Raw genomic sequence first — 23,093 nt, forward strand, 5'->3', positions numbered from 1 at the left:
GAGAAACTTGGCAAGGAGCAGTTTGGCTTTAGACAGAATACAGGCACCAGAGATGCGATAGGGCTCCTAAGAATCTTGGGAGAAAGGTTTATTGAAAAAGGAAGAGACCTATATATGTGCTTCATCGAGCTAGAAAAGGCATTTGACAATGTGGTTTGGGACAAGCTGGCGACTATAATGAGGGAAAAGAGAGTGGACTGGAAAACCAGAAGACTTATAAACTCATTATACCTTAATCAAAAAGTTTCAGTTAAAGTGAGAGGAGAAAGTACAAACTGGATCAGACTAGGAAAAGGAGTAAGACAAGAATGCTGTCTATCACCTACTCTTTTCAACCGCTACTTGGAAAATATGATTGACCAATGCTCATTAGATGACAAAGGAGTAGAAATTGGATGAAGAAGAGTAGGGTTTTTGAGGTTTGCTGATGACATGGTCCTTCTAGCCACAGGGGAAAAGAATTACAGGATTTGGTGGACATCATTCCAACTAACAGAAAAAATATGGAATGAAAATTAACACAAATAAAACAAAAGTATTGGCACTAGGAGGAAATAAGGAAATAAAAATTATGCTGAATGGAGAAATACTAGAACAGGTGCAAAATTTTAAGTATCTTGGAAGCAGGATAGACACCGACTGGAAGTGCACCACAGAAATAAAAACAAGGATAGCAATGGCAAAAGAGGTGTTTTATAAGAAAAGGAGAATTTTCTGCAGCAGTCTGGACAGAGAACTCAGAGAGAGACTCATAAAATGTCTTGTATGGAGTGTTCTTCTATATGGCACTGAAACATGGACTATGAGGAAAAAAGACAGAGAAAGACTGGAGGCTTTTGAGATCTGGACATGGCGGAGGATGGAAAGAATAAGTTGGATGGACAGCGTAAAAAATGAAGAGGTACTGAGAAGAGTGGGAGAGAAAAGACAGTTACTAGATGTAATAAAGAGAAGGAAAAAAAATTGTGTTGGGCATATATTAAGAAAGAATAATACCATACTGTATTACGCTGTGGAATTGAGCATAGTAGGCTGTGTGAACAGTTTCTGGGCTTGTGCAGTATGCGAGGATTCATAGGACATAGCACACTTGGTTTAGCTTACTATTAGTTTTATTAATGTATGTTTGTCATTTCAGATTATCCTGAATCCATAGGCCTAGAATTCTTGTTTTTGTATTTGGGGATATTGGGAACCATGTAATTTCATATCAGGCATAATTTTATTTGATCTTAGGTGGAAGTTTAGGTAAGTGGTTTTCTTTGTGTTAACTATAAGCTTGCTTTTCTCAAACCAATCACCAAGTTCATCTGTATTTCCATTTATGGCCTCTTGAAGTTCATGTTCATTTTTGCTTGTTATGAGGATACTGGTATCATCTGCGAAGAGTGTACTGGTGCCGGCATTGATGTTCGACAGTAGGTCATTTATGTACACAAGGAAGAGCACTGGTCCAAGTATTGAGCCTTGGGGCACACCTTGTGTAATATTGCAATAGTCAGAGTAGTATGTTTTGATATGTCCTTGGTTTTTATGTTTTATTGACACTTTTTGTTTCCTATTTGTCAGGTATGACCTGAACCAGTTTAGTGTGGTACCTCTGATGCCATATGACTCCAGTTTGTTGAGAAGAATTTTGTGGTCTATGACATTAAATGCCTTGGACAAATCTAGGAAGATCCCAACTGCTTTTGGTTTTTTGTCTAGAGCATCTAGGGTGGAGTTTAAAAACTCATATATGGCAGTTGTCGTGGATTTGCTTTTTTTTTACCCCATGCTGGGCTTCAGGTAGTATCTGGTTCTTATCAAGAAAATTTATTAGTCTTTGGTGAACTAATCTCTCCAAAAGTTTACCGAACATGTAACAAAGATATGGGTCTGTAATTTTCTGCGTTGAGTTTTTCACTTTCTTAAGGATTGGGATGACTTTAGCCACTTTCATGCATTTTGGAAATGTACCTGCCATACCTGGCATCAACAATGAGTTGTACATATTTGAGAGTGAGAGAGCTATTTTGTTTTGCATTTTTTGATGATAAAATCTGGGATGTCATCGATTCCAGATGAGATTGAGGTACTTTGCACTTAGTACAATTTCTTCAGGAGTAGTTTCCCATAAGAATACAGATTCTACAGGAGTTGTTATTTTGTTTTGTCTGTTGGGTGTGGGTTTGTTGATGCTTTGTAACAGATTTTTAACAATATTTTCATAGTAATTGTTGAAAACATTTGCAATTTCTTGTGGATTAGTAACTCTTATGTTGTTGTGGATCAGGATAGTGTTTTCATGTTTACATGGCTGTTGATTCATTTCGTTCCTTATGATGTTCCTCACTGCCTTGGTTTTGTTTGAGGATGTTGCCACCTAGCTGTCATTTTCTATTTGTTTTGCTAGTGCTATGACTTTTTTAAGGATTTTGACATATTTCTTGATATATCTTTCTTGAGATGGGGAGGCGATGGTGGTGTTATTTTTTAGATACTTCAACAGATCTCTCTTCCTTCTGCAGGAAATCTTTATACCAGTTGTTATCCATGGCTTCTTATTGGGTTCTTTTGATGTGGTGCATTTGAGTTTAAGAGGAAAGGCAATATTGAAGTGATATAGGAATGAGTTTAGTAATGATTCCATTTTGTTGTCTGTATCGTCTGCTTCATATACTTTGTTTCACGTTCCTGCAGCTAAGGAATCATTGAAGATTTTCATGTTTTCATTGCTGTAGTTTCTTACTTTAATTGTGTATTTGTTGTTGCAGTCTAAAGGGAGAACATTTGTAAGGTATAGGACTTGGCCACAGTGATCACTATAGCCTGTGTCCAGAGATTTGACACTGTGGTAGGGACAGTTTACAAGTATCTGGTCAAGTGTGGTTTTGGAGTTGTTTTTGCACCTTGTGGGGAATGTTACTGTGGTATTCAGACTGAATGAGTTAGTGAGATTCAGTAGGGATCCTTTTACATGACCTGTAGAATGGAAATCAACATTGAAATCACCACATAAAATTAGTACCTTTTTGTTTTGGTGAAGTTTGTTTAGGAGTATTTCAAGGTTTTTTAGGAAGACACATACATTGCCAGTTGGAGAATGATAGATACATGTTATGATTATATTTTCTTCTACAATTTCAATTACAGCTGCCTCAAAATCGTTTTCTTTATTTAAGTGGTCAAACTGGTCAAAACTTCTGCAGTTTATGGAATTTTTAATACATATGGCAGCACCTCCACTTTTCTGGCTTTTCCTGCAATAGTGGGAAGATAATGTGTAACCAGGTATGCTAGCTGAACTAATTTGGTCTCGTTTCAGCCAATGTTCTGTAATGAAAATGACATTTACATATTGTAGGTCTGTTGTGAATAGGAGTTCGATTTCTGGAAGCTTGTTTGTTATAGACTGCACATTTTGGTGGTATATGGAGAAGTTGTATGTATGTGGACACTGACAGCTCTTTTTTCTAGATTTAATATCCTACCATTGTTGGTGTAACCTGTATGGTTTACACTGGTTTTGGGTGCAAGGTTTTTTACAGTTATATGTTGTTCCTTAAATCTAAGAGATATTATAGGATCACTTTGTCCTTTCTTTTTCTCTACAGATTTTGGTATGTGATTTGCAATTTCTCTTCTGCCAAGTTTGTTCAAGTGGAATCCCTGACATGTGTAGTGCTCTCTGCAAATTTGCTAGCTTCAGTTATGGTGACATTTGCGAATTTTGAACAGGTTTCATAGATTTGTGAGTTTGTGTGGGGATGGGTCTGAAACAACACTTACCAACAAACAAAGCTGTGAGTACAGTGTTGAAGTAACAGATACAGGCTTTTTTGACCATATGGCTTTAAAAAGGATGATAGGGAATGAGAACAATAAGAAATACACAGTCACTGAAAAATATGTACAAAGAAGACTTATTAATGCAAACAACATAAGGGTATTTAATAGTATTCTAAAAAGGGTGCAGTGGGGCACAGAACAAACTGATGACGCAGACAAAAAGTATGACAGTTTTCTCACTGATTATAAATATTGCTATCATTTAGCATTCCCGTTAAAAAGAATTAAAGTCAGTGAGAATACAAATACAAGGGTAACACAAGGGACTAAAAAATCAGCAACCACCCTTAGAAACCTAAGCATACACGCTAAAATAAATACAGCAATAAAACCATACTTTAGAAAATATAGAAGGGTCTATAGGAAAGCTTTACAGGCAGCAAAAAGGCTAAGCAATGATTCAGACATTAATAATGGAAGCAATAAATCAAAATTGATTTGGAAGATTATAAACAATAGCATAGGAAATTGTAAAACTAAGACCCATACTTTCAAAATTAAAAATGAGGGTAAAGTGATAGAAGATGCTCAACAGGTAGCCAATATATTCAATGAACACTATGTGAACATAGAACCAAACCTTATTGAAAGTCTGTGCAATTCAAACAACAAAAACATAAAAGTACCGACTTGTGAAAAGACAATGTTTCTGTATCCAGTAACAGAGTGTGAAGTTACAAATGCTATTAATAAACCAAAAAATAAAATGTCTTGTGGTATTGATGGAATTCCAGACAATGCAATCAAACATAGTTCTACCAGTATAGATACTCACCTAACTGACATTATTACACTCTGTTGGTTGTGCTGTTGTTTTCCCTGATCGAGTCGTCAAGTTACGGCTTCCTGAAGCGTTTACCATCTTTGATACCAAATTGTTTGCGATCTTGCGGGCATTGGAGCAGATGAGATGTGTTCCCAGTCTTAAGTTTCTCATCTGTTCTGACTCCCTGAGTGCCCTTCAGACCATGCAACACTTGTACCCAGCGAATACGGTCGTCCAGAACATCCATGATGTCCTACTCCACCTGCAACGGCAGGGGAAGGAGGTTTCTTTCTGCTGGGTGCCGGGGCATGTGGGTATTAGGGGAAATGAACTGGCGGATGTGGCTGCCAAAGATGCATGTTCCCTCCCTCACGTTGTTGAATGTGCCATCCCCCTCCATGCGGTTACCTCCCTTTTGCGTTTTCATGTTATGCGTCAATGGGAAGAGGAGTGGCTGGCAGTCGGTGAAACTAAGCTGCGTCTGGTCAAGGCCACCACGAGGCCATGGCGTACGTCCTACCAGTCATGCAGGCGGGATGAGGTTCTCCTCACTCGCCTCCGCATCGGGCACAGTCCCTTAACGCACGGTTTTTTACTCCGGCGGGAGGTCCCCCCAATCTGCAGTGCTTGTGGCGTCCAGATTATGGTCCGCCACGTTTTACTTATTCTCTGACCAGAGGGCGGTGGTTTCCTTGCCACCGGATTTGCCCTCTATTTTGCAAGACGACGCAACGACTGTGGTTAAGGTCTTACGGTTTTGTGTCCTGTCCAATTTGTTGCCTCGGATTTTAGGGAGAGGATTTTAATGTGCTGCTGGGTGACTGGCTCACCCAGGCTTTAGGTAAGAGGTCTGCCAGTCATGATTACCTACTTGTTTCACTTCGATTTCTGTTCTCTTTTCCTTGTGTTTCCTTTCCTCTTTTAGTGCGTTTCTTCTCCTCTTGTTTTGCCTCTGTATGTGAGGATTTGGAACTGCGTCAGGTCTGTGTCTTTTAGCCATTCTCCTTGTTCGCTGTCCGTCTTCGTCCCTTCACTGCATGTGTTCCTGTTTCTATGCGTTTCGGCGCTGATGACCACGCTGATTAGCACCTGAAAACCTCAAACCACACACACACACACACACAATACTTCTTTCAGGACAGGGGTGTTCCCATCAAAACTAAAACTCTCCATAATAAAGCCACTTCACAAAAAGGATAGTACAGCTGACATAAATAATTATAGGCCTGTGTCATTATTGTCAGGTTTCTCTAAAGTAATCGAAAGAGCAATGTATGAAAGGCTAGCTGACTTCCTGAATAAAAATAAAATATTGACTAATGCTCAGAATGGGTTTAGAAAGAACAGATCTACAGAAACAGCAGTCTTCCAATTCATGAAAAGGGTTCTAAATGCCTTGAACAAGAAAGAGTTAAGCTGCGGAATATTGTTAGATTTATCTAAAGCATTTGATTTAATCAGCCATGATTTATTGCTTATGAAACTAGAATGTTATGGGGTCCAGAGACTTGGCTTCAAATGCTTCAAGTCTTATCTCTCTGATAGACAACAGAAAGTACAAATATGTCATGAAGGCAACTAGCTATGGATTGTCCCACGGTGCCTTGTTAGGCCCTCTCTTGTTCTTGGTATATATAAACGGTTTGCCAAATCATCTGACAGTTGCAGAAATGGTGATGATTCTAGCATTTTTATAAAAGGATACACTGAGGATAGTGTACAGCAGAGTGTCTCTACGACAATAAATGAGACAGGAAAATGGTTTAGTGATTATGCTTTGGTCATAAATAAGGATAAAATGGTATTGTTGAATTTCAGTAATATTAAAAGTAAAGCTAGAAGAAGAGTAAAAGCTGAGTTAAGGAACTATGTTATTACACAAGCTCCACACACAAAATTCCTCGGTATATGGGTGGATGAGCACTTGAGTTGGGAAAAGCATCTAGAAATTTTGAGTAAAAAATTAAGTAAATGCTGCTATGTGCTAAGAATGCTTCAGGAATGCTACAACACTGAATCATTGCTGTGTGCCTATTAAGCTTACATGAACAGTTTGCTTAGATATGGTGTGATCTTCTGGGGAAATACAGGTAAGGCAAAACAAGCTTTCAAACTTCAAAAAAGGGCTATTAGAATAATGAAAGGGGTTCCCTGCAGAGTGTCATGCAGGGAAATATTTAAAGAATTTAAAATAATGACTCTTCCTAGCTGATATATGTATGAATGCATCCGAAAACCCACCAAGAATTTTCTACATTAAATAATCAGGCTCATAACCATGAAACAAGGAAGAGGGATGATTTTCACAGAGACACCAGTAGGAGCACTCTACCAAAAAAGTGTAAACTACCAGCCCAAAATACTATTTAGTGCATTGCCTTCTACAATAAAGAAAATTAAAGAATTTCATAAATTCAAGGTAGATCTTAAACAGTTTTTACTATCACATAGTTTTTACAGCAGTGAAGAATATCTGAATATGGAAAAGTAATATTATTTATATATACTGATAAAAAATATTTGTATTTATTATCCAAGATTTTGAAACAAATTAAAGATAAGAAACTGTATCGTAATTGACTACATCCATACAATGTATATTGTTAATGCATGAATAAAAAGATTGATTGATTCAATGGTCAAAAACCAACTGTAATTGGTGTGAAGTTTTGTAGTGCCTTTCTGCATCTCAGCATCTCAACTATATGGTGAGTAGCAACTACACTTTCCATTATATTGTTACATTTCATCCTGGATTTTTCCATTGTTTGGTGTAAAGAAACGATATGTTTTGAGCATTTTCTACAAATTATCATTACTGTAATGATTTTGCATCATAACAATGAGTTACTTATTATTTTAAAGTAACAAAATGCACATATGTGTAATAGTAAACTAGCAACATAAAAAGCCATGCATGTAAAATATAAAACAACAATTTGAAATGTAAAATAAATATAAGAAAAATTAATAATTAGAGTAATAATGAACCCTTACCTATTTTAATACGTGTGTTAAAAATACTCTGACAGCATAGTGTGTACAGCTTATTTTCCAAGAACGCTATTTCAGAAACCAGCTTTATTACACATGACTGTATGTGACTTGAAGGCTTCTTTAGCTTATGTTGTAATGAAAATTTTCATTTGTCAAAATTATTTAATGACAGCATTTTTCCAATATTTCAAATAATTGCAAAAGTTGATCATACAGTTTTCAAGAAAGTGAGTTACATTTCAGCTCTCATATGAAAAGCATTTTTTATGTATCATCATCTCAAAGATATTCAATCTAAATTTAATGTGCCAAATTACTTTTCAGGTTATGTTTATCCCTTAAAAGTGAAATAGATCACTAACAAAAAGTACCATTTGCATTATTTTTCCATCTCTATCCTCCAAGTTTCATGAAGATAATTATTTATACTTGGGAATATTCCCTTGATAGAAAGATTCTAGGGCCTACTTTAAGTAATGGACCTAGAAATACATCACAAGCCCTTATGCATTGCTCGCATTGAGATACTTAAGACAAGATTAGACTAATTAAAGCCCACACGGAGGCATTAAAGTGATAATCTGTACCATCCTCAATATGCGAAAGGAACAGGAAAAAACCTAATAACTAGTACTGTGAGATATATTCCCCGTTCTGCCCTTTGTAGTGATTTGTGGGGTATGAATGTATATATAGATGTAGGCCAAGTCCTGGTTTAAGTTTTGATCTCATTTGTTAGCAGGTTTTGGTAAAACAAATACAAGAAATATTTCCCACACATGCAGTGAATATGTTTAGAGCATTAAAACATTCTGGCTATAAAGTTGCAGTTGAAGGCAATGGCAATGGTTCATTTCCCAAATTAAAATTTATTGAATGGCAAAAACAGCCTGTGTGATAAGTTTGTTTCAAATTATTTTGTTAGACATTTATCATGAAGCCTGTTGCATGTTCACTTCGTATATTATGATGTTTTATAAATTATTTTCCTTATTTTTCTTTTTTACAGCCCCGCATTTTGAGAAGTACTAAGAGAAAATTATTTAATAGAAATTCAGATGACTGGTTTATACTGTCTACAAACAAATGTCTTGGATCTGTACATCTTATTCAGTTGTGGCATGATAACACAGGAGATACACCATCATGGTAAACTGTCATAAATAATTATGGTACCAGATATTTTTATTAAATATTTAATATCTTACGTTTCCATATTCTGATGTTATAGGTTCAGAATCATTCACTTATTTACTTATTTTTTCATTCACTCAGCTAGGTATTGTCTCACAATGACATAGGATTTGTCATTATAATTCAATGAAATCAAATATGTCTAGTATACACTCATGCTCATAAATTAAGGATAATTGCAGAATGTGGCACCACACAATGTGGCAATACACAAAACTGGCACTAATAGCATAGTCACATAGGGAACACACATGACACAGATCTGTAAGTGCACGGTACTGGTAATAAGTTGAGAAAGCCATCCCATGTGCTACAAAACACCACTGTTTCCTGCACGTGTACCCCATCATCAGTATGGAATAGGATCACCATGAACATGTACACAGGCCATACACCAGGTTGGCATACTCTGGATCAGGTGGTGAAGCAGCTGCTGGGGTATAGCCTCCCTTTCTTGCACCAGTGCCTGTTGGAGCTCCTAAAGTGTCATAAGGGTTTGGAGATGTGCTGCAATACGTCGACCGAGAGCATCCAACATGTGCTGGATGGGGTTTAGGTCTGGCGAACAGGCAGGCCACTCCATTCACATGATATCTTCTGTTTCAAAGTACTCCTCCATGATGGCAGCTCAGTGGGTCTGTGCGTTATCATCTATCAGGAGGAAGGTGGGACCCACTGCACCTCTGAAAAGGCAGACATACTGATGCAAAATGATGTCCCTATACACCTGACCTGTTACAGTTCCTTTGTAAAAGACGTGCAGGGGTGTACATGCACCAATCATAATCTTACCCCACACCATCGAACCATGACCTCCATATAGGTCCCTTTCAAGGACATTAAGGGATTGGTATCTGGTTCCTGGTATATGCCAGATGAAAACACAGTGAGAATCACTGTTCAGACTATACCTGGACTCGTCCATGAACGTATCCTGGGACCACTGTTCCAATGACGATGAACTGTGTTCTTGACACCAGGCTTTACGGTCTTTCCTGTGACCAGGGTTCAGTGGAATGCAACTTGCAGGTCTCTGGGTGAATAATCCATAACTGTTCAGTCAGCTGTAGACTGTGTGTCTGAAGACAATTGTTCCAGTGGCTGTGGTAAGGTCCAAAGCAAGGCTACCTGTAGTACTCTGTGGCTGTCTATGGGCACTGATGGTGAGATATTGGTCTTCTTGTGGTGTTGTACACTGTGGATGTCCCATATGGTAGCACCTGGGCACATTTCATGTCTGCTGAAATCATTGCCATAATCTTGGGATCACACTTTGTGGCACATGGAGGGCCTATGCTACGAACTGCTGTGTTTGACCAGCCTCCAGTCACCCTAGTATTCTACTCTTCATAACAACATCAATATGTGTTCTTTGAGCCATTTTCAACACACAGTGAACCATTAGCACATCTGAAAGTGTCTGCACACTTCCTCACTGCACTGTACTCTGACATGTACCAGCACGCCTCTGCATATGAGTATTGCTGCCAGCACCACCGTGTGATGACCACAGGTCAAATGGATCACATGGCCATCACACTGAGATGATTTAAACCCACAAACTGCCCACCAGAGTGTTGTTTCACCTTTTATCAGCATTATCCTTAATTTATGAGCATGGTTTAGATTTTATTAGAATTACTTTCATTCCAACAGATCCATAGTGAGGAGGTCCTCCAGGATGTAGAACATGTCAGAAAAACAATGATACATGAAAAATACAGGGTGATTCAAAAAGAATACCACGAGTTTAAAAATGTGTATTTAATGAAAGAAACATAATATAACCTTCTGTTATACATCATTACAAAGAGTATTTAAAAAAGTTTTTTTTCACTCAAAAACAAGTTCAGAGATATTCAATATGGCCCCCTCCAGACACTCCAGCAATATCAACCCGATACTCCAACTCGTTCCACACTCTCTGTAGCCTATCAGGTGTAACAGTTTGGATAGCTGCTGTTATTTCTCGTTTCAAATCATCAATCGTGGCTGGGAGAGGTGGCCGAAACACCATATCCTTAACATACCCCTATAAGAAAAAATCACAGGGGGTAAGATCAGGGCTTCTTGGAGGCCAGTGATGAAGTGCTCTGTCACGGGCTGCCTGGCGGCCGATCCATCGCCTCGGGTAGTTGACGTTCAGATAGTTACAGACAGATAAGTGTCAATGTGGTGGCGCTCCATCCTGCTGAAATATGAATTGTGCTTCTTGTTCAAGCTGAGGGAACAGCCAATTCTCTAACATCTCAAGATACTGTAGTCCAGTTTGTAATGGTCGCCTGGTCTGATAGATATTGCTAATTGCTATAATTGCACTATTTCACTCCCATTTACGGAGCTTGTTAGCAGTTGATGTTAGGTTGGCGCCATTAAAATGCATTGTAGTAATCACTGCTGCTTGCTGGATTGCTGCTGTGTCTCGATGTTGATGCTGGCTCTAAATCTGGTTGTCTAGGGTTAAAAACATGAGGTCCCGTGTTTTTTTTTATGTGCTTTTGATGATAAAGAATGAACGAAACCAACAAATATGTAAACTTCAAATATTTATTACTCTGGTGGCCATCTTAATTCCACTGTCCACCAAAGACTATGACCCAACACAACTTCCTTTACATGTTCTTTGCATTGTTTATCCACCTCAAACAATAACACACAAACACACTGTACCAAAATGACATTCCGACTGCTTTTCGACCCTTCTTGCTGCTCGTATTTATAACATTGTCAAAGAACTACTAAAAAGAGATATAGTTTACAAGTCACATGTACATCTGTTATCATAATTTGTGCAGAAAAGTTATTAATTTGCATCGAGTGACATAATTTAACATGTTATTAAAATGACAGACAGATTTGTTGACTTGACAGAATAATTCTTTGTTACAAAAAGTCCGTTTTTTAGAAGTTTGTCAATTGACTTCTCTAATTTGCATAAATAAGTAATTAACATGAATTATTAAGAAATACATTGGTTTTCGTCGAAAACAGGATTGATTTCGTGAATACTAAGTGAAATCACTCCTAGTGAACAAATAGGTTTCACTGGGTGATTTTTTTTTTAAGGAGATCCAAAATACCTAAGTTGTACACTATTTTTCGTACTTCATATTAATTATTTAAGATGAACTCAGTGTTTTTACATGATGACATTTGCTGTATCAGTGATCAAGTGATATTAACTTTTGTGTGTGTTAGTTATTCAGTATAATTTAATGGGTTGACTGTTTATGGAGACATGTTACGCAATCATTGTTAACATACACAATAACTTTTCTATAATCATAAATACTCGTTAAACTGGTTGAATTTGGAGGGTATCGCATACTTCGGTACACTAAAGCCTTTAATATGTTCCGTTACAATACCCCCCTCGGGTAATATCATTTACAGAATGTTAATGATATTAGCCGACTAGGACAAATGTGTCAAATGGTTAAAATTTGGAAAAGTACTACTTTAATATATGTATATATATCTTTTTCCCGCAAATATTTTAGTTGTGTTAGTAATATATGAAAGTAAAAAAAATGTTAATCTTTGCTCCCAGTGAGCCACATGGAAAATGATTAAAAGCAGACACAAATATATCACATGCGATTTTAAGATATATCAAAAATATACGTAAATTATTTCAAAGTCAGTTCTCATTGAGTCACAGATTAATCAAGATAATAGAAGGAACATAAATATATTACATAGATGGACAGGTCATATGTCCATAGGAAAATATTGCAACTGTCTGCTCTTTTTGAGCCACATAAACGAAATGAAAACAAAGAACATAAATATAAGTATGGACATGATATATAAACACAAACACTAGAGAAGTCACATGTATGAATATAATATGCACTTGCAAAAAAAGGAAATATTTAAAAAACTTGTCTCCCATTGAGACGCATAGTCAAGACAGTACAAGAACATATTAATACTAAAATTGGACACTTAAATTGGTCACAACATAACACAAACATCAAACTTGGTGAACATCTGATTAACTGTAGAAAATTGTACACAAATCTTATGCCTAAGAACACAATAGTCACAAAATGATGGGTCTTGCACAACAATTTTTTCATTGTCTTTTATTTGGTGCAAGTATGTCCCATATTCAACAATACGAAAGGAAAGTAATAAATGTTTGTCACCTTCTTGCCCGTTGCAAGTAAAGAAGATGTCTCAAAATTTAATATTCAATAGTGACAATATAAATATAAAAACATTCTCTCAGAGATCTGGAACTTCTCCAGGGTCTGTAGGATGAGTGGTAGTTGCTATTAGACACACCCAGTAAAAAACTTTGCTGATAACATGATTTATGGAAAATGGGTAAGTAACTGTATTCAAACAGGGAAATGTGCTTAACCATGTTTATATGGTTTCAATTCAGTGATGTTTCTTAATCCAAATAACCTTTTTGATCTGCGAAAGATAAGTCTATACGCATTAGGATGTGGGCTTTCTTTTATTTCAAATGGACCAATGTAAATATCAAAAAACTTTTTAAGTTCAGCTGACAATAATTTTGATTTCTCTTGTGTCTTGACGAGTACAAGGTCCCCTGGTTTGAACTGTGTAGCTTTTCCCTTGGCTGCATGTCGCCTTTTTCTCAATTCCCCTTGTTTTTTCATGGTTTCCCGTACACAGTCTTCTCTTTCTTGGGGTGACATAATTTTGCAAGGTGGATACTCTATGTTTTCAGTGAAGAAACTAGCGGGGTATTGGTTGTACATTATTTTGTGTGGGGAAAATCCAGTGGAAGAGTGCTGTAAGCTGTTCATTATTTCTTCAAAACTATTTATGTACTCTAACCAATTAGTGTGGTTCTGGCTACAGTAGGTTCTGCACAGTCTTCCAATCTCTCTCATGTATCTCTCAGCCGGGTTGCTTGACGGGTGGTAAGCAGATATTAAAATGTGTTTAATTCCCGTGTCTTCAATAAAAGTTTTCCAGTATTTAGAGGTGAACTGAGACCCATTGTCTGAAAGTATTGCCTTAGGTTTTCCCACAGTGTTGTAATTTTTGAAACTATCTGTTTGCTGGTAGCTTTCCTTAAGGGATAAAGCTTTATAAATTTGGAGAAGACGTCTACCATGACATAAATATAACTGTAACCCCCCCTTGTCTTGGGTAATGGTCCATAGATGTCAGTTGCAACGAGATCGAGTTTATTTGTGGGTAATATGTTCTGCATTATTCCCCTGGTGGTTTGGTTAGTCACTTTTACCCTCTGACATCTGTCACATGTTGCTAACTTTTTCTTTACTCTTCTGCTAATGTTGTAAAAATAAATGTTCTCCTGTATTTTCTGAATACACTTAGTGGTGCCACAGTGGCCAAAGCTTTCATGTACATAAGTAATGAGCGTATCTATTTGTTGCTCAGGCCAACACAGTTTCCAAAAGTCTAAATCCGGTTTAGGTCTTCTGAATAGTATCCCCTTGTGTACTTTATAATATGCTTCTACCTTTTCTCCCCCAGTTTTTCCTATGTAACTTTTGACTAGTTTCCAGTTGTCATCGTGGTTCTGAAACCTCCTAATGTCGTTACAGATTTTTTGTATTTCCTTTTCCTCTTTAATGCCCTTTAGATACATAATTTTGAAAATTCTCTCATCCTCCCCACTACTTCCATCCAAATCACTTCCCAAAGGTAGTCTTGATAAAGCGTCTGCTACCACATTTTGTTTTCCCTGAATGTACCTCACTTCGTAATCAAACTGCTGGAGAAACATGGCCCATCTGGTGAGTCTGTTATGGTATAACCTGCACTCTTGGAGATAGCTTTATGCTTTGTGGTCTGTCTGTACTATTACTTTATGTCCCAAGAGGTAATTTCTAAATTTTGTAAAACCCCAAAGTATAGCTAGTAATTCCTTTTCTGTCACTGTGTAGTGTTTTTCATGTGTTTGAAGAATTCTGCTGGCAAATGCGATTGTTCGGTGTTCCATTTTTTCCATTTACTTCCTTTTCTTGAAATAAATGTACTCCTAACCCTGCATCGCTGCTGTCAGTAGCTAGCCAGAAAGGACTTGACATGTCTGGTCTATGTAGAAGTTGGCTGTTACATAGCTGCGATTTGATTTTGTTAAAAGCATCTTCACATTCTGGTGTCCAATCCCACACTACATTTTTCTTAAGTAAGTTGTGCAAACAAACTGCATTTAATGCTTGATTACTGATGAATTTTCTGTAAAATCCTGTGAAGCCGAAAAATGATTTGAGTTATTTCTTGTTTCCAGGTGTTGGAAAATTTTCTATGGCTTTTATTTTGTCTTTGTCTGGCAAAATCCCTTGTTCTGTGATGATGTGTCCCAAAAATTTTAACTCCTCTAGCCCAAATTTACATTTTTCTAATTTTAATGTCATTCCTTCCTTTCTGAGTTTCATAAATACCTCCCTTAATAGTTCAAGGTGTTCTTCCCAAGTTTTCCCAGTGATTAAAATGTCATCTACATAAATGGTTAATTTTGAACTAGTTTCATGACCAAGTACAAAATCTAATGCTCTGATGAATTCCGCAACTGATACATTGAGACCAAATGGTACGACTGTATACTGATAACATTTACCATTATATAAAAAGGCTGTATATTTTCTCGAATCAGGACTAAGTTCAACTTGATGAAAACCAGCGGTGAGATCTAGGCTTGTCATATGTTTGACACACTCAAATTTACCTAACAGCTCATCTATACTTTCTGGGTGGTCGTTTTCTCTGATGAGATACTTGTTCAGATGTCTGGAGTCTAATACAATCCTAACGCTATTGTCTCCCTTTTTTACAATGACCAATGAATTGTTGTAGGCACTGCGACTTCTTTCTATAACTTCCCAATTTTCCATTTTTTGTATTTCTTTTCCACAGCGTCTCTTTTTGCCAATGGTACTCCATATGGCTTTATAAAGAAAGGCTCATGAGGTTTTAACTGTAATTTACATTGATAATATTTCACTCTACCAGGTCTATCATCAAACACATCCTGGAATTCCCATAATAACTCTTTTAATTTTTCCTTCTGTGTACTATTTAGGCTTTCAGCTTCCCCCAGTTTTTTCTCTACTAACTTCTCAAACTCGTGACCCTCTACATCTTCCTCAAAGTTCTCATCCAGGTAATAAACATCCTCATTTTCATGATACACTGATTGAATGTGGTTACAGCTGTCACCACAGTTTAAAATTAACAAATTCACTACATAGCTTTGTAGTGTAACAGGTTCTATAATACACATTTGTTCTGCTGTAAAATTAAACCCAGTATTCACTTTTAATATCCAATCCATACCTAAAATGAAATTTTCATTCAGGTCATCTACTATTAAGCATCCATGTTCAAAATTTAGGTTATCAATTTTAAAAGTAAGTAACACTTGTTTCTTAACTACCTTGCTGGCTCTGCCTGTAGCTCCTTTCACTTTTAATCCAACAACTGACATCTCAGGAAAATGTTGAGAATTTCTGAGCTTATCTCTAAGTCTAGAAGTGATGGCAGAAACAGGACTTCCTGTGTCTACTAACACTCTTCCTTCCCACTTGTCAATGTTTACTTTAACATATGGACAACCTAACTCAACATCTTTGTCTATTTCTGTATTTTCAAACAATAGATCATTTTCAGTTTCTTTAGTTCCTAAGTCTAATGTCTCTTTCCTACACTTAGACACATCCCTCTCTGTTTGCAAAGCATTGACATTTAAACATAAACCTTTATTTTCATCTGTTCCTTTTAACACTGTGTTGTCACTTAAACTACTGTTTTCAACCCCTTTTTTATAAAGTCCACTACGGATTCTTGTCCACCATGTAGGATACAAGGTTGCACTTACCTTTGCTAATTCTTTCCAAAAGGCATCTTTGTTTATACAGTTTCCATAGTTGTTCCACAAAACTTCTAAAAACTTTTCCCCTTTCTCTTGAAAACACACATTTACATTCCATCCCTTTATATTTTCTTTGATATTATTATTATTACCATTCTCATAGATTAGTGTTTCATAGTTCCTAATAGGCAATAGCTTGTCCTCAGATACACATTCCCTAGTCTGCATTTCACTTACATTAACCTCATTATGACCCATGTTTGTCACACCACTTACCTTTACCTCATCATCACTTTTCAATTCTACAAATACTTTTATTTCTTCCTCCACACTCTCATCAACAACATCACTTGATTTAGGATCATTATTTAAATGTCCCTCTATTACTTCTTCCTCCTCCTCCGCAACAACCCCATCTTCAGTTTCCCCCCTATGTATCTGAATCTCAGCAATTGAGTCTTTGGCTCCATTAAACACTTCGTCATCCCCCTTCTTATCAAATAAACCCCCCAAAATAGATTCTATTTGTGGTGTGTCTGACTTGATATTAACACCAGTATCTTTTTCAGCCCAACTATGGAACTCTGCAATACCTTCAACTTCTGCACTTTCACTAACTACCTGTGCTTGAACACTGTTTTTATTAACTGTATCACTTTTACTCATAGTATCCCAAAACCTTTTATTAAATTCTAATTTATTCATTCTAACAACATCAGAGTTTTCATGGTACTTACTCTTTACATTGTATCCTCTCCTTTTCCAGTTTCGGTTATGTGTTGTCCTATCATAATATTGTCTAGCCCCAAAACTACGGACAACTAGTGGGACTGTCCACCGTTTCCCGGCTGGTACCCTCGGTCTGTCCGTTTGTAGTTGTCGTTTTGTTCACTAGTTTCAGCAAACCCCCTTCTATCTTGTTCTCTTCCCCAATACCTACTTCTATCATTCCTGTTATCTCTCCTCCATCCTCCCTCCTGTGTATTGTTTCTGAAATCATTTTCATATCTCCTATCTCCCCTATTTGGAGCATTATTTCCAGAATTTTCAAAGTCTCTCCTCCCATAATAATCTCTATTTACATTCCTGTTCCACCCCCCATACTGGTTGTTGCCAGAGCTAAAACTTTGGTTATTTTCTCTTTCCAAGGCCCTATCTAATCTATCTACAAATTTCAGGAACTCTTCCATTGAATCGTCTGGTCCATGGACCAATTCCCACTGCAGTCTCTCTGGTAACCTTCTTTTTAAAACATCAATTTGTGTCATAATATCAAAAGAGTTATTCAAGTGAGCAAGCTTTTTCAATTGATCTCTGCAAAATTTTTGCATTCCCCCTACTTTCCCTCTATACACTGGTCCATTTAGAAATTCTGACTTTAATCTGGCTTGTATGGATTGTGACCAAAATTTGCAAATAAATTTAGCTTCAAACTCTTCAAAAGTATTCCAAGAATCATTATTCTCATTTGCCCAGGATAGGGCCTCCCCTTCTAGAAACCGTTTTACTAACTTGATTTTTATGTTATCTGACATTCCTACCACAAACATATCCTTACATTGGTGAATAAAGTCAATAGGGTGCAGATTTTCACCAGGAAAGCATTTCACTTGGATGTGCCCATACATTGTATTTTGATTGTAAATAGTTTGTTTGGACATCAATGCGTCCTCCAAATGTGTACATTTAGTGTGTATATTTTCTACTTTTGTATCTACGTTAGTGGTATACAGGTTGTATTCTTGTTTAAGGTTTTCTGAAGTTTTGTGTATTCTCTGATCTAATCTTTCAACTTCAGTATCTACTCTGTTGTAGATGACAGCAATGCTGTCTGTGTTAGCTTGTATGTTTTCATTTAAACTTTCAACTTTAACTTGAAATTCTTTTCTGAAGTGTATCAACTGTTCTCTAGTGTCCTTACTGAGGGTAGTTTTAATTTCCTCACACTTCTCATTGAGATGAGTACTTAATACATCAAAATTGAAACTTAACTTATCCAGTCTATCAGTGTTTTCTTTCAGTTTCACCCTCATTTCTTCACTGGATTGTTTAAGTTGCGAGCTTATTTGAGTTGCAAACCCTGCTAGCCACTCTGTTAAGTTTAATTGTTCACCATCCCTTGGTTCAAATTTTACATTTCCTACGATCTCATCACTCTCAGGTAGAGACATGTTAACTATTAATTATTTTAAATGACAACAACAACAAAATACCTGGCTTTATGCTATGATGTCGTGATCGGTGTTCCTGTTGGTTTCTTCACTTCTATTCGGTTTTATTGAAGCTGAGGTCTTGATTGATGACTTCTGTTGACATAATCCAGACGTTAATCTTCCGAGCGGTGTGATGATGGTTTTTGGTAGTCGCACGAACACACTTTATTTATTTATTTATTTTTGACATATTTTCACTGTTGCCACACTGCACAAATAAACTTTTTTTTGGAATGCTAAGCACTTACGAAATTTATCGCAGCACTATTATCATCGATGCACTTAAAGATGCCGGCTGAGCCCCCACTTTTGTAATGGTCGCCTGGTCTGATAGATATTGCTAATTGCTATAATCGCACTATTTCACTCCCATTTACGGAGCTTGTTAGCACTTGATGTTAGGTTGGCGCCATTAAAATGCATTGTAGTAATCACTGCTGCTTGCTGGATCGCTGCTGTGTCTCGATGTTGATGCTGGCTCTAAATCTGGTTGTCTAGGGTTAAAAACATGAGGTCCTGTGTTTTTTTTAATGTGCTTTTGGTGATAAAGAATGAACGAAACCAACAAATATGTAAACTTCAAATATTTATTACTCTGGTGGCCATCTTAATTCCACTGTCCACCAAAGACTATGACCCAACACAACTTCCTTTACATGTTCTTTGCATTGTTTATCCACCTCAAACAATAACACACAAATACACTGTACCAAAGTGACATTCCGACTGCTTTTCGACCCTTCTTGCTGCTCGTATTTATAACATTGTCAAAGAACTACTAAAAAGAGATATAGTTTACAAGTCACATGTACATCTGTTATCATAATTTGTGCAGAAAAGTTATTAATTTGCATCGAGTGACATAATTTAACATGTTATTAAAATGACAGACAGATTTGTTGACTTGACAGAATAATTCTTTGTTACAAAAAGTCCGTTTTTTAGAAGTTTGTCAATTGACTTCTCTAATTTGCATAAATAAGTAATTAACATGAATTATTAAGAAATACATTGGTTTTCGTCTAAAACAGGATTGATCTCGTGAATACTAAGTGAAACCGCTCCTAGTGAACAAATAGGTTTCACTGGGTGATTTTTTTTTAAGGAGATCCAAAATACCTAAGTTGTACACTATTTTTCGTACTTCATATTAATTATTTAAGATGAACTCAGTGTTTTTACATGATGACATTTGCTGTATCAGTGATCGAGTGATATTAACTTTTGTGTGGGTTAGTTATTCAGTATAATTTAATGGGTTGACTGTTTATGGAGACATGTTACGCAATCATTGTTAACATACACAATAACTTTTCTATAATCATAAATACTCGTTAAACTGGTTGAATTTGGAGGGTATCGCATACTTCGGTACACTAAAGCCTTTAATATGTTCCGTTACAAGTTACAGTAGCACCTTCGAAGAAAAAGGGACCAAAAACTTTATTGGCTGAAATGACACAGAAAACGTTCACCTTAGGTGAGTCACGTTTATACTGAGTTGTTTCCCACGGATTCTCGTCGATTCACTTCTGCCGTACTCAATAACACAAAAAGCTTTCTGTTGAGCGGTCGCCATCTTAGCATCAACTGACACTGACGCCTAGTCAACAGCGCCTCAAGCGAACAAATGTACAACTAAATGAAACTTTATAGCTCCCTTAATTCACCGACAGATAGTGCTTAGCTCTGCCTTTTGTCGTTGCATTCCTAAAGTTGTGGTATTCTTTTTGAATCACCCTGTATTTACAACTGAAACAAATAAGCTAATGTACCTTTCACAGGTCCCAAGTGAAATGATTGTCATTTTTTTTTATGAACACTATATGAAAAAATCGTTTTACAAACACAAATGTACTGAATTTAAAATACAAAGTAGTTTACTTATTTATAAGGTAATAAACATGTAATAGATCTACTATAATACTTACTTACAATGAACACGTTACTGCACTGAAATGGTACAGAAGTTAGATTGTACTTACACACACACACACACACACACACACACACACACATACACACACACATACACACTTATGTACAATAAACACATTACTGCACTGAAATTATGCAGAAGTTATATTGTACACAAGCACAAAAATCAGTTGGTTCCACTGAGAAATTCATCAATGCAGTAGAAGGCGTTTGTCACCAATAAATCCTTTAGGCTTCTCTTAAACTTAATTTCATTGGCTGTTAAGCTTTTTATGACTGCTGGCAATGTATTGAATATGTGTGTTCCTGAATAATGCACACCTTTTTGTACAGCAGTAAATGACTTTAAATCCGTGTGAAGATTATTCTTATTTCTAGTATTGATTCCATGAATTGAGCTGTTGGTTTGAAAAAGCGATATATTTTTAATGACAAATTTCATATATTGGGAAGCACTAGTTAGTAACCCTAGTTCTTTAAACAGGCTTCTGCAGGATGTTCTTCAGTTCTCACCACATATAACTCTTACTGCACGTTTTTGTGCTCAGAAAACCTTTGCTTTGCTTGATGAATTACCCTAAAAAAAAAAAAAAAAAAAAAAAAACCATATGACATTATGGAATGAAAGTATGCCAGCTTTTCCATTTTTATATCACCTAAGTCTGACACAATTCGCATTGCAAATACAGATTTTTTAAGACACTTTGGCAGTTCTGTGGTGTGCACCTCCCAGTTGAATTTATTATCAAGCTGTAATACCAAGAATTTAACTTCTTCTATTTGCTTGTCATCATATGTTAGACATATTCTCATGGGACACCCCTTACATTTTCTGAACTGCATGTAGTGTGTTTTTTCAAAGTTTAGCGACAAAGAATTGGTTAGGAACCAGTGATTAATGTCCACAAATATATTATTAGCCGATCTTTCTAAGACTACACTTGATTTGCTATTTATTGCACTGTTTGTATCACTGGCAAACAAAACGAACTTGGAATCGAGTAATTTTACTGATGAAAGGTCATTGATATACACAAGAAAAAGTAAGGGCCCTAAAATGGAACCTTGTGGGACCTCACATGTAATTAGTTCGCATTTGGATGATGGTTGATAGCTTAATGCATGTCTCTTTCCTAATAACACCCTTTGTTTCCTGCCAGAGATATAAGATTTTAGGCATTCTGCAGCATTTGAAATTAGAGCACCAAATATTAACCAGAAGATTAAATTAAGATCAGATCCAAAGGAGGTCCCTTAAGGAGTACCACAGGGAAGTGTATTAGGCCCCTTGCTGTTCCTCATTCACATTAATGATATTCAAGTGTCAGAGAGAAAAGCTAAAATTGTTTTATTGTCTTATGATACTAGTTTAATAGTTAGTGATATGAAGCAGTCATTGCACAGTACTGTGGACCATGTCTTACAAGATATAAAAAAATGGTTTAAGTCAAACAAACTAACACTGAATGAAAAAAAAGTAATTTTGTGCAATATGGAAAAAAAGTGAACATGATGACCTAAATCCCACCATGGAGGGCAAACAACTTGAGAAAACAGTGTGCAAAATTCCTGGATATCCACATTGATGAGAAGATAAACTGGAAGGACCATGTGGTGAGGTTAGCACTAAAACTAAATTCAGTATGTTTTGTACTTAGAATAATTTCAAGAGTTTGTAGTAATGACTGTACCAGATTAGTATATTTTGGCTATTTTCAGTCCATTGCATCCTATGGGGTAGTATTCTGGGGAAAAACAAATTGTCATCTAAATGAGATTTTCAAATTACAAAAATGCACTATTCAGATAATGACCCAGAGCCCACCTCAAACAAATTGTAGGCTCCTTTTTAAAGCATTGAAAATTTTAAAAATTCCATCATTATACATTCTGAAATGTTTGTTGGTGGTCAAAAGAAATCAGGACAAAATGAAATCCAATACAGACTGCCATAATTATGATACACAGCAATATAAAGATCTCCATTTACAAGCTGTAACAAGTACCCAATGTCAGAAACATGTATGTAATCAAGGCATCAAACTTTTTAATGCTCTACCAAAACATATCAAAAAGCTGGAAAATGAGGATAAATTTAAAACTGTTATAAAGAATCACATGCTTGACAAATGTTATTACAGTGTAAGTGAATTTCTATGCTCAACTGTATTAGAATATAAAGAACCACGTGCTTGACAAATGTTATTTGAGCATAAGTGAATATCTCTGCACAACTGTATAAGAATACATGTTTAAGTTAATGTTACAAATGAAATTACATCAGTGCATATGTCTGTGAAGCACATAAGAACATTAAGAACCACATGCT

General features: G+C 36.4%; 1 protein-coding gene across 1 annotated transcript in view; it reads right to left on the reverse strand.

Moving 5' to 3' along the window:
• LOC126117688 (uncharacterized) overlaps nucleotides 1–17,363 on the reverse strand; it is a 130,239-nt gene extending 112,876 nt beyond the window's left edge. Inside the window, exon 1 of the mRNA XM_049915044.1 lies at nucleotides 16,851–17,363. Coding sequence (XP_049771001.1) covers nucleotides 16,851–17,318 — 468 coding nt within the window. The 5' untranslated portion in view covers nucleotides 17,319–17,363. The remainder of the gene's footprint in view (nucleotides 1–16,850) is intronic.
• Nucleotides 17,364–23,093: the final 5,730 nt, after the last annotated feature.

Source organism: Schistocerca cancellata, chromosome 1, assembly GCF_023864275.1.
Source record: "Schistocerca cancellata isolate TAMUIC-IGC-003103 chromosome 1, iqSchCanc2.1, whole genome shotgun sequence".
Classification (NCBI taxonomy): Eukaryota; Metazoa; Arthropoda; class Insecta; order Orthoptera; family Acrididae; genus Schistocerca; species Schistocerca cancellata.